This window comes from Psilocybe cubensis, chromosome 1 (assembly GCF_017499595.1).
Source record: "Psilocybe cubensis strain MGC-MH-2018 chromosome 1, whole genome shotgun sequence".
Lineage (NCBI taxonomy): Eukaryota > Fungi > Basidiomycota > Agaricomycetes > Agaricales > Agrocybaceae > Psilocybe > Psilocybe cubensis.
Genome location: NC_062999.1, coordinates 3,788,704 through 3,800,036, shown reverse-complemented (window position 1 = coordinate 3,800,036; position 11,333 = coordinate 3,788,704). Strand labels below are relative to the sequence as shown.

Sequence of the window (11,333 nt, the reverse complement as noted above, 5' to 3'; positions counted from 1 at the left end):
AAGTCAGAGTTGAGTAAAACAAAGGAGTTAGTAGCGTACTAGGGGCATAAACGATCATCTGACCTTATTGTTTAATTTGTTCTCACAGTCAGGTGGCAGTGCTCACTCTACTTCGCAGACAAGGATATGTTTCGATAGTTGTTTTGTAAATCCTCTACTAATCATTTAATTCTACGATATCACTAGACTGTGAATCCGGTTCTGGCTTTTTTCTAAAACTTATGGCTCGTTTGAATGATTTTTTCTCCGCTTTCTTCGCCGCTTTTGTCAGTGCCACCAATGGTTATACAAGTTAATTCGGGCGTTGTGCATTGGTATGAATAAATATTAACATAAATATCATGAATGCGAGGTAGATACTACAAACACAGTGGGTAACCAAGTCGACAAAAATATTACTCACAAGAGTGGTTTATGAAAGATATCATCCAGATTTTCCAACTGCTCATCCAAAGACCGGAAGGGAGAATGATAAAGAGCACTATCAAAGTCTATGAGAAAGGCCTTGCCGTCTGAACGAATGGTCATATTCTCAGGCCTGATGTCATGATGGCTGATGTCTGCCTCGTGAATATTTCTGATAATATCCTCAAATGCCTTCCTAACCATGCGACTGTAATGTCAGCAATTCATAAAGGCGTGTAAGATGAAGGCTTCACATACTTTTCTGCGGCTGTGCCATTGATCTTCTCGCCATATATCCCCGTCCGCGCAAAATCTCGGTTGCGAAGCGTTTCGCCGCCATGAGCCATGAGAAGACCTAGCGTGTTCGATTCCGCATCAAAAAATAGCCCATGCACATCCACAATCCCTTCGATGCCCGTGCGTGACATTCGACAATAAATATCAAATTCATGTCTCATCCTCTTCTGTGTTTTTTCATTGAAAGCCAGCTTGAGAACAAGTGTTTCTGTGATGACTTCTCCGGATTCCAGTATTACTTCTGCCTGCGCAGGATGAGAGACACCGACCGAACCATCACCCAAAGGCGCCAATAATGTCAGGGTAAAATATTCGTGTGCAGCATACTTTCGCTGCTTTGTTGGGTCCTTGACCCAGTCTGTAGCCTCCCGGGAATGTGTACGCTTGCATGATTCCCCGATGCGTACGAATGAAGAGGGCACGGAAGATGAGAAGGGGCCATAATCCAAGCTAACAAGGGCCAGTTTACGATCGATGAGGTACTTGCCAATCTAAATCATCAGTGAGCGGACAAAGTTATTACTGGAAGAATAATTTATGGAATCACGTACATTAGACGATGGAGTAGAAGAGGATGCTCTGCGTCGTTTCTTTGGGCGAGAGGACTCTGAATCATCCACGTTGACCGAGAAACGCTTTTTGCCCTTGGTATCCACCTTGTCGTCGCCAGTATTCTTTAGTTTCATACGCTCCAACGCGTCTTGCAATGTGGCAATGTAGAGGCCAATGTGAATCTTCCGATAGTGAGGGTCTTTAATATTGACTGTATCAATTACGTCTGATAAATACAGGGTCTGGGATGCCCTATGTCGAATACCGATGCGTTCATAACGGCCACAGTGCAGGACGATAAATGTTATATCGTGCATTGCAGCATCAGCCCAGACCTTTCACGCGACGTCAGCAGCACTCAACTTATCGCAGCTAATTAAAGACACTCACATGTTGTAGATAAGTCCGCAAGTCAGGGCGATATTGCTTGCGCTGCGTAGGATAAGGGACGGTGATAGTTTTGCTGTATTTTTCGACCCGTTTTCTATTTGAACCCGACTCGCCTGGTTCTAATCTTGCTTTGTGATACGCACGGGGAACAGGTAGCCTATTGCCCAATATCTTTGAATCGGGAGGTGGAATCGTTCGAGCCGTGAAACGGTATCCAGTGGTCCGTGATATCGGCCAGCTAAGAGAGCTGACGTGCTTGGTCACATTATGAAAAATTGTTGTAAAAGTCTCGAGCATAGGAAACGTGTGCCAAGCAGCCATCTTGGGCATCTTGAATAAAAGTGCTGTTAGATTCTCGAGAGTAGGTTGCGACAGCTTCCCTTTAATTTCGTCGTGCAGTCTGACTGCCCTTGCCTCTGCATCCAGAGTCACCGTTAGATACGCTTTAGACGCATAGAATGTATCAGTCTCCAAAAATTGGATAAAGGTAAAGACGGTTTGCCAGGACTCGGTATCAGGATGGACACATAGCTTGGAAAGATACGCAATGCAAAGCGACCCTATGTACGTTAGATAATGCAGTCTGACACTAGCAGAGTCGGTGAATTCAATCGCAGGTATATCCAAGGCGTGGACGTTGGGAGGGAAATTGTAGCCTTTCGCTTTGAATTCCTCGATAGCGGTATCACATATTTCGGATAGAAGATGCGGAATAGAAGGCAGTGGTACGATGCTGCGCAAAGATTCGCTGGGAGAGATATGTCGATCGTAGAATCGCAAAGGCGATTGAATGGGGTGATCCTCGGGTCGTTTGCCCCGCTGATATTGCGTCGTTTTAGGGTTGTAGTTGGCGTTGAGGACGTTGTTGAGAGTGCGCTGAAACGATACTGGTACTTCTGCTTCTGCTTCGGGAGGCATTTGAGGTGGAGAAAAGGGAAAAGGGAAGGTCACCGTTGGTCCTAGCAGACAGGATCAACCCCGCATGACGGAGCCGTTTCATTGATAAACGATCATCTGACCTTGTTGTTTGTTCTCACTGTCATGCCGCTCTTATAACTCCGGGCAGCGAATTGAAAGCTGAAAGCGTTTTGCTCAAAGCTCACAAACTGAAATGCTAAATTAATACAAGCTTTGTCCATGAACAAGCGAGAGAGTCAGATCAGAAGTGAATAATATTTAGACTGATTGTTCTGAGAGTCGAGTAGAAGGAAAAAGGAAACAAGCTGGTAGATGGAAGGGAAGGAAGGAAACAAGCAAGGAAAGGAAGAAAGGCAGACGGTTGACGGATGAAGGTCCCTATGTACGTATGAATGTCTGTATATGCGGATGTATATGTGTGTATGCGTATGTGTATGTGTATCTGTGTGTATGTATCTATATATATATATGCAGGCGGACCCAAAAATAAAGAAAGAAAGAACGGGGGGACGGGGACGGGGAGGTTGAGGTTGAGGTTGAGGCCTTGAGGTCTTGCGCACATATGCTGCTCTGTCGCTAGAATCCCAGACACCGTGACGGAGACGGAGACGGACCACAAACCAGTCGATCCGATTCTGATACATCGAACATCGAACAACGAACATCGAACAAGAACGATCAACGAACACAATCAACGAACACGATCAACGAACATATAAACATAATCGGCAAGGTCAAGGTCAAGAGAGACGTAGAGACGTAGAGTGAGATAGAGAAGAAGAAAAAAGAAAACCATTACATTAGATTGCATTTTTGTTATAAAAAAGGGGTAGTGATAGTCATTTCAATTTTTTTGGGGGGGAGGGGGGGTGGGGCGAGGGTGGGGGTGAGGGTGAGGGTGAGGGAGAGGAGATGGGTAAGGGTGAAGGCGAGGGTGAGGGCGAGGGTGAGGGTGAGGGTGAGGGCGAGTTTCGAAGGCGAGTTTCGAAGGCGATGGTCAAGAGCAAGGTGTGCAAGTTTTCGAGTTGGGGTAGAAGTTTCGATTTTTCGAGTCGAGTTTTCGAGTTTGTCGAGTCGAGTTTTTGGGGGCTAGGAATTTTGAAGGTAGTTTCGAAATTTTAGAAAAAAAAAGGAAGGAAGGAAGGATAAAAACGTGAAACGTGAAACGTGTAATGTGAAATGTGGAATGTGAAAGGTGGATCGTTGGTCAACCAAATTATAAATTGTCAATCATAAACCGAAACCCAAACGAAACGAAACGAAGACGAAGAAACTAAACTAAACGAAACTAAACGAAACGAAACGAGAAAAAACGCAACAAAGAAACGAAGAACCAAAGAAACGAAGACGAAACAAAAAAAGAAAAATTGGGATATAAAGAAGGGATATCATGGACGTAAGTCAAATGTCAAATAGGTGTGTATGCATGTAAAGAGTTGTAAGAGTTGTATGTATGTGTGTATGAGGTGTATGAGGTGTATGTATGTGTATATGTGTGTGTATGAGGTGTATGAGGTGTATGTGTGTATGTATGCGTTGTACGGTGTTGTGTGTGTGTGGTGTGTGTGGTGTTGTAGGTATGTATTGCGAATGGGATGTGCGTGTGCGTGTGCGTGTGCGTGCGGGGCGTGCTTCGAAGTTCCAAGTTCGAAGTTCAAGTTCGGAGTTCCACGTTCGAAGAAAGGGCATAGGAATAAAATAAAAAAAGAAGGGGTCAGAATTTTGGAGGTGAGGAGCACGTATAGAAAAATAGAAAATAGGGAATAGGGAATAGGGGGTAGGGAATAGAAAAATAGAGAGTAGAAAGTTAGAAAAGTAGGGAGTCACTTGGAAAATAGGAAAAATAGGAAATATCGAAGATAGAAAATGAGGAAAGAGACAGAAGAAAAAGAAAAGAGACCAAAAAAAAAGTCAAGAAAAGACAAGAAAAGAGAAAATAAAAATAAAAAGAAAAAGTGACGCATCAACATCAACATCGCATACGGGTAAAATGATCCAAAAAAGGGGTGGGTACTTGGTATGATATGGTAATGGCGGGTGGTCGGTAGTCGGCGCTGGGTGGTAAAGTGGTGGTGGTATGGCCCGACAATGACGATGGTATGGCCCGACAACGACGATGGTACCTCGACACTCGACACTCGACACTCGCAACTCGACACTCGCAAACTCGGAAACTCGGTGAATAAAAACTCGACGATGATCATGAAAACTCGAACGTCAACTCGAACGTCAACGCGTCAACCTCCAGCGCAACTCTCAACTCTCAACGCAACCATCAAGCCCTAACTCTCCGATCTCAACCCCCAACCCCCAACCCCTAACTCTCAACTCAGCCCTCAACGCAACGCAACCCTCAAACCTGCCCTCGAAACCCTCAACCCCCAACGCAATGCAACCCTCAACTCAACCCCTAACTCTCAACGCAACCTGACCTCTAAACCTCAAACCTGCCTTCGAAACCCCCAACCCCTAACTCAACTCTCAACTCAACTCAACCCTCAACCCCTAACGCAACCCTCAACGCAACCCTCAACTCAGCTCGAAAAAAGAAAAAAAGAAAGAAACAGAAAAGAGATAAAAAAGAAACAGGAAAAGAGATGAAAAGAAACATATAAAAAGGTGCATTTTCGTCCAAAAAAGTAAAAGAAAAAACGTAAAGAAAAGGGAAAGGGAATGCATGTGGTATCGGTGTTGGTGTTGGTGTTGGTACTGCAGAGGCCAAGACTGAGGACGACGACGTTTCGTGGAGTGCAGCGGGAGCCAGAGCGGAGCGTGATAGATCAGATCGTTAATATCCTCAAAAAAAAAAAAAAAAAAAAACAAGGCGCGCAGCGAGCCAACCTAGATGAGATAGAACGATGAAGAAGGCGTGGTAGTGTTTTAACGCTTTCAGACAAAAAATTGTGTGCTAGAGGATATGATTAGCTCAACGTCAAATCTCAAACCAAAAAAAAAAAAAAAAAAAGATAGAGAAACAAAAAAAAACAAAAAAACGCACTGAATCCGACTAGCAGCATGCACCTCCATCTCCTCCATCTTATACGAATTCAGCTCCTCCTTAATCCGCTGCGCAAGCGCAGGCGTAAGCCGGCTCCACGTCGCAGGCTCGCTTCTCCTATCGTACACCGATGCCGAGAAGGTGTCGTACACTGAGAGATTCGTGGCGAATGTCAGGCGCTTGGTGGGGGCGGGGGCGGTGGCGGCGCGGTGCGCTAGAGTTAGAGTTGGTGGGTGGGGGTGGGATGGGTGGGGGTGGGGGTGGGAAGAGGTTGGGGAGGAGGAGGGGGAGGGAGAGGGGGAGGGGTGGGTTGTTAGTGCTGGTGCGGAGGAGTTGAGCGAGGGGTGTTGGTAGATTGCGGATGCGCGGTTAGCTGTTATCGTTGGCGTGGGGTTGGCGTTGGGTATGGAAGCGTGAATGGGCTGTGGTGCGATTATAGATGGTGATGATGATGATGATGAGGAAGGCGAGTCGAACGTGGGTGTAGCAGGCAGCTCTTTCGACGTGCCCGTGCTTCCAAGGAACGTGCTGGACAGAGGCGACGACGACTCGCCGTCAAACGAAAGCGGCGGCAACCACGGCGCCTGCTCCTTTTCCCTCTCCCGCTCGCGCTCTCGATGTTTATGCACAGACGAATGCGACCCGTGCCGATGCAGCCCGTCAATATGATCAGGATCCGGACTCGGCATGCGCGCAAGCGGGCCCGGCCCACTCTCCTGCGCCGTCCCCGTCCCAGGGGCGTTGTACGAGTTCGATCTCGCGCGCATCTGCCCAAACCCATGTCCATGTCCATGCCCGTGTCCATGCCCAAATCCATGCGCGTGTGGGTCCTGGACGAGGTACGCCTGCTGGTCGTAGCTCTCCGCGCGCTTGAGGATGCCTTTGGCGGGCTGCCGCGCCTTTTCGATGCTCCGCCGGATGTCGACGGCCCACGGCTCCATGTCGCTTGTGTTGGAGTCTGCGCTCGTGCGTTGAGAGTGTTGTTGCTGCTCGGCGCTCATGCGGATCGTGACGTCCTCGTCCCCATCATCGCCGTCGTGCTCGTCCCCGTCCCCGTCGCCATCGACGTCCCATTCTTCATCGTCGTCCCATCCGTCCGCGTTGTAATTTTGTTGCTGCTGCTGCTGTTGTTGTTGGTGGTGGTATGGCTGTTGTTGCTGCTGCTGCTGGGGATAATGCCCGTCGTCGCTCTCGTCGTCGGACTCTACGAGCGTGCGCGTGCCGTCCTCGTTGATCCTGTGCACGCCCATCCCGCCTTTGACAGGCGACACCGACCCGTGCCTCGTCGCCGTATTCCGATCCCACGCCGGCACCCCCGCCCCCGGGGCCCCACCCCCGCGCCATTCGCAAACACCTGCCCCCTCCCCGCCGCCGCCGCCGTCGCAGCAGCCTCCTTCTCCTTTTCCTTCTCCGCGGCCTCCTTCGCCGCAGCGGCCTCTTTCGCCTTCGCAGCCGCCTCCGCATTCGACTTGAGCGTGTGCTGCCTTGCGAGCTTCGCAGCAGGCGACAGCCCGTTCATCTCCGCGCCCACACTCCAATCGCCCCCTGCGCCCATCCGATCGAGCTCAGCGGTAACATGCGACACGCTCGCCTCGCTCGCCTGGCCCTTGGCCGTCTTCTTCGCGTCCTTTGCTGCCTTTTTCCCCTTTTTGTCTTTCCCCTCGCCGTCTCTATCTTTATCCTTATCTTTATCTTTAAAGAGGGAGGTGATCCCAGCGAGCGAGTTGCGTCGGGCGAGCTTGCCCATCGCCCCGAGCTTGCGGATCATGACGCTCGCGGAGCTGACGGTGGACGAGAGCGAGATGTTGTCTGTGCTCGCGTTCAAGCGCGAGTTGAAGAGTGACGCCGCGCGCCCCTTTTTCTTCACCGGCACCGGGGTGGCAGTGGACGGCCCAGCCTCGTCCTCTGGTGTTTTACCCCGCGGAGCCAGTGGTTTAGCAGTAGTAGTAGCAGTACCAGCAGTAGTAGTAGTAGACTGGGGCGCAATGGTGGATTTAGCCTTGAGCTTGCCGTTGACCTGAGAAGCTTTAATAGACACATCATCCTCCTCCTCGTCCTCCTCATACACAGTCGGATGCGCAGCGTCTTCTTCCTCTTTGAGTGCTTGTGCGGCGTTGAAGGAGAGCGCGCGGCGGAGGCGGCCTTTGAGCCCGCCGCTGCGCACGATGGCGGCGGTGGGCGTCTGCTCGTGGATGAGCGCGGCGATGTCGCTGTCGTCCCGGGATCTGCGCTTCTCCGCGGCGCTGTAGCTGCTGCCCTGGGAGAGGGGCGAGGGGCGTGTGAGGCGCGGCAGGCTCCCGGATGCGGTGGGTGAGGTGGCGGTGGAGGAGGAGGAGGCGACGGTTGTTGGGGAGGTGGGTTGGGTGGTGCTGGTGGAGGGCGCGGAGGAAGAGGAGGCAGTGGAGGAGGAGGATGAGCCGGTGCGGGGCAGCTGGAGGGGCTGGCGCGATGGCTGGGCTGGGGCGGAAGAGGTTGAGCGGGAAGATGCGCCCGAGGCAGAGCGGAGGGAGGCGGGGCGGTGTGCGCTGGCTGAGCTTTGGGTGCTGTTGGTGCGCTGGCGGGGGTGGTGGTGGTGATGGCTGGAGGAGGAGTTGAGGGACGATGATGAGCTGGATGCGTCGGGGCGGGCGTACGGCGGGAGGGGCTGCTGTTGTTGTTGCTGGGAACGATTGGGGCGGCGGTACGGGTGAGGAGGCAGCTGCTGGTCCTGCCTGGGAGGCGGGGTGCCGCTGGGGAATGGGTTGAATGCAGGCTGGGGAAAGCCATGCTGGGCACTGAACATCATCTGCTGGTAGGCCCACTGGGCTGCGAGCTGCTGGTCAAATGCCTGCTGATTTTGGTAGAAGGAGGGGTAGAAGGGCGTAGCAGTGATGTTTGGTGTCCATGTCCCCTGCGGTTGTTGCTGCACCGTGTATGGGTACTGCTGCTGGAGCATCTGCTGGTGGAGTTGTTGTTGTTGCTGCTGCAGATGTTGGTGTTGTTGTTGCTGCTGCTGCTGCTGGTCGGTGCGCTGGCGAGTGTTGTCCATCGCTGGTTCAGCCAAAGCGGCCATTACACTCACTCTACCAACCGCCAAATCTGTTGCAATCAGTACATAATCACACGTGCACAACATCGATCTCCTTTTCCGTCTCCTCTAGTTACCACTCCCTTTATTTTTAATTCTACCATCACTCACAAGTTCAATCCATACTCTTTCTTCCTGTCGATTGACAAATAACTGGGAACACCCCCATCTTCACATCAGCTATTACAATGCGATATCGTATCATCTCATCTCATGCCATGGGAATCTACTCACAGGCATTCAACAGCATTGGAGCTTCGCGGTACCGTGCTGTCTTTACGAGGACAAAACATAAACTTCGCTGTTCATGAAACCTCCTTGTCCGTCCCGTCCCTTGTTTTTGTTACAGGCTCTTATGGTTCGCCGAGATTTACTACGTTACTGCGTAGCCGGCCGCGTACTTTGCGTTATCTTGATCATTGGTGATGACGGTGTTCTCTTGGTTCCCGCTCAGCTGAGGGGCGACAGTTTGGGATTCCATCTCGTCTCAGGAGCATGAGTATAATCAACGATTCCGGCCCTCTGAAAACTTGACAACTTATTCAAGCAGAGATATGTATACCAGCCTCAGTCCCGTACCCGTACGTGATGTATCATGGTGGAAGAGCTCGGATCCTGCCTTCTTTGCTTAATTGGACTTGACTCGGGCTTGTATGCAAGTTAACATTCAAAGTCGACATCGCTCTGACGCTGATTGGGACTTTGTTGTGAGTGCTACTACGGACGTCGTTAAATGCAGTCTCTATTTGACTTTGTCTTTGACTTTGACTTTGACTTTGGTGACTGAACATGAATATCGATTTCATCGTACCAGACCGTTAGCTAGTCAGTCAGTTTTTTCCATCGAGTATATGTTAACGATAATGAATGGGTCCGTTAACTTCACTTTTACGGAAGATATTCTGAAGAAGATGGAAGATAGAAGATAGATGGAAGATAGATGGAAGTTGGAAGTTGGAAGATCATGATGAATGCGCTTTTGCTTTCCTTTGCATTTTGGATTCTGGAATCTGGATGCTTGAAATCGGATTCAGAAATCCGAAAGAACACCAGTATCAGTGTCCCTGCTGGACTGTGCATTCTGGAACTTGAATATCTCGAGCTCATGTCCATGTCCATTTGCATGTCCAAGAACCCTTTGCCCGTTCGCAAGGGAGTATCTCTATCACTATCATAAGAAATTATCTCGCAATTAAAATCATGTTGCTCATACTCCCCTTATACGACTTTCCGCCGACAACCTGTAAAGAAGCCTAAGCACAAGCACAAGTTGAGAAAGGTGTACAAATCCTAGAGCAGTGATCATGATTGTGGTCTTGCCTCCAGACTCCAAATGACGCTTTCCTTTCCTTTCCCCTTGGACTCGGATTCAGCTTCAATCTAGCAAACAGCAGAATTACTAAAATCCCCACGCATGTGCGTATCTATTACATTTAAAATCGCAAAACCTCGAATAAATCACACCTAACGGCTACCTGACTTGGTTGTACGTACGGATAGTATACGTTCGTGTCTTTCTTGATTTCATGGCTGCCACCAGGCTGGGATGATCACAAATCATGATACTGCGTACCCCCTATTTAAGTTTCACTAATCTTATCTTATCTTATCTTATCTACCCATCATTAATAACCACGATCATGAACGTCCCAGGCCCACACCGCTGGCGCTCATTCATATTTTCAAAGAAAATAAGACCCAGTAATTATGTTTCCTACATTTTTTTGACGTATTTTATTGGAATATAGGATTTGGGCTTCCCTAATTGGGTAACCCCGGACTCTATATACAAGAAAAATATGTCAAAAACCAACAGGAAACATAATTACCGATACATATTTTTCTATCAAATATGTATCAGCGCCAGCAGTGCCAGGAGCTTAAAACCCTGCTTTAACTTGGGATCCTTTCCTTTCCTTTCCTTTCCTTTCTATTTTTTCTTTAGTTTCACCCTTAGTTTTATTGGTAGGGCACAGAGAAAATGGCAGACATAACAATTGACACAGCAACTCAATCCTTTGCAAGTACATGCTCCTGGCACCTTTGCTTGTACTTGTAGTTTTCTCATTGCGCTCCATCGGCTCTGCTGGACCTGTACCTAGACCTGGACATGGTCTGCAATAAAAGAAATTAAAATAAAATAAAAGCAGCGCATGTGGTTTGTCTTTCAATTGCGTCTTTTCTGCCAAAAGTCAAAAAAAAAAAAAAAAAAAAAAGTGATATGGCCTGCTAGTGGCCATGTTTATATGCTGGCTCTGATATCTACCCACTAGCATAAAATGAAAAACTGATTTGCAGCAAAAAAAAAAAAAAAAAAAAAAAAAGTGATATGGCCTGCTAGTGGCCATGTTTATATGCTGGCTCTGATATCTACCCACTAGCATAAAATGAAAAACTGATTTGCAGCTTTTACCTTACCTTGCAGATGAATTGGAATGAGGCGTGTGACCTTTTCTCATGGTTGTGAGATTTAATTATATGCGGGATAAATATGTAATCTACGGGGAGCAAGATCGTACCATGCTTTTCCATAAAAAAAGATGATTATGGCAGTTCCCCTAGTACTCAGTTAAATTTGCCTATGTCGTAGATGATAATGATATAGGATGAGCCCAACTGTGACCAACATGTAACCTGACTAGCCTGCTGCCTTGATTTGAGAGTTGTAACGAAATATCAGAGTAAGCGCATAGCATTGATTTTGGG

General features: G+C 48.8%; 2 protein-coding genes across 2 annotated transcripts; both read right to left on the bottom strand.

The window, feature by feature from the left end:
* Window positions 1-399: 399 nt before the first annotated feature.
* JR316_0001287 (uncharacterized protein) lies at window positions 400-2,562 on the bottom strand (the record flags this gene model as incomplete). The annotated part of the gene is made up of 4 exons (XM_047887097.1): window positions 400-601; window positions 664-1,193; window positions 1,254-1,589; window positions 1,645-2,562. 4 exons carry the CDS (start codon window positions 2,560-2,562, stop codon window positions 400-402), a joined length of 1,986 nt encoding a protein of 661 aa, XP_047754843.1.
* A 2,889-nt stretch (window positions 2,563-5,451) lies between these two features.
* On the bottom strand, window positions 5,452-8,612 carry JR316_0001286 (Protein BNI4; the record flags this gene model as incomplete). Its single annotated transcript, XM_047887096.1, has 3 exons — window positions 5,452-5,470; window positions 5,561-6,815; window positions 6,836-8,612. 3 exons carry the CDS (start codon window positions 8,610-8,612, stop codon window positions 5,452-5,454), a joined length of 3,051 nt encoding a protein of 1,016 aa, XP_047754842.1.
* Window positions 8,613-11,333: the final 2,721 nt, after the last annotated feature.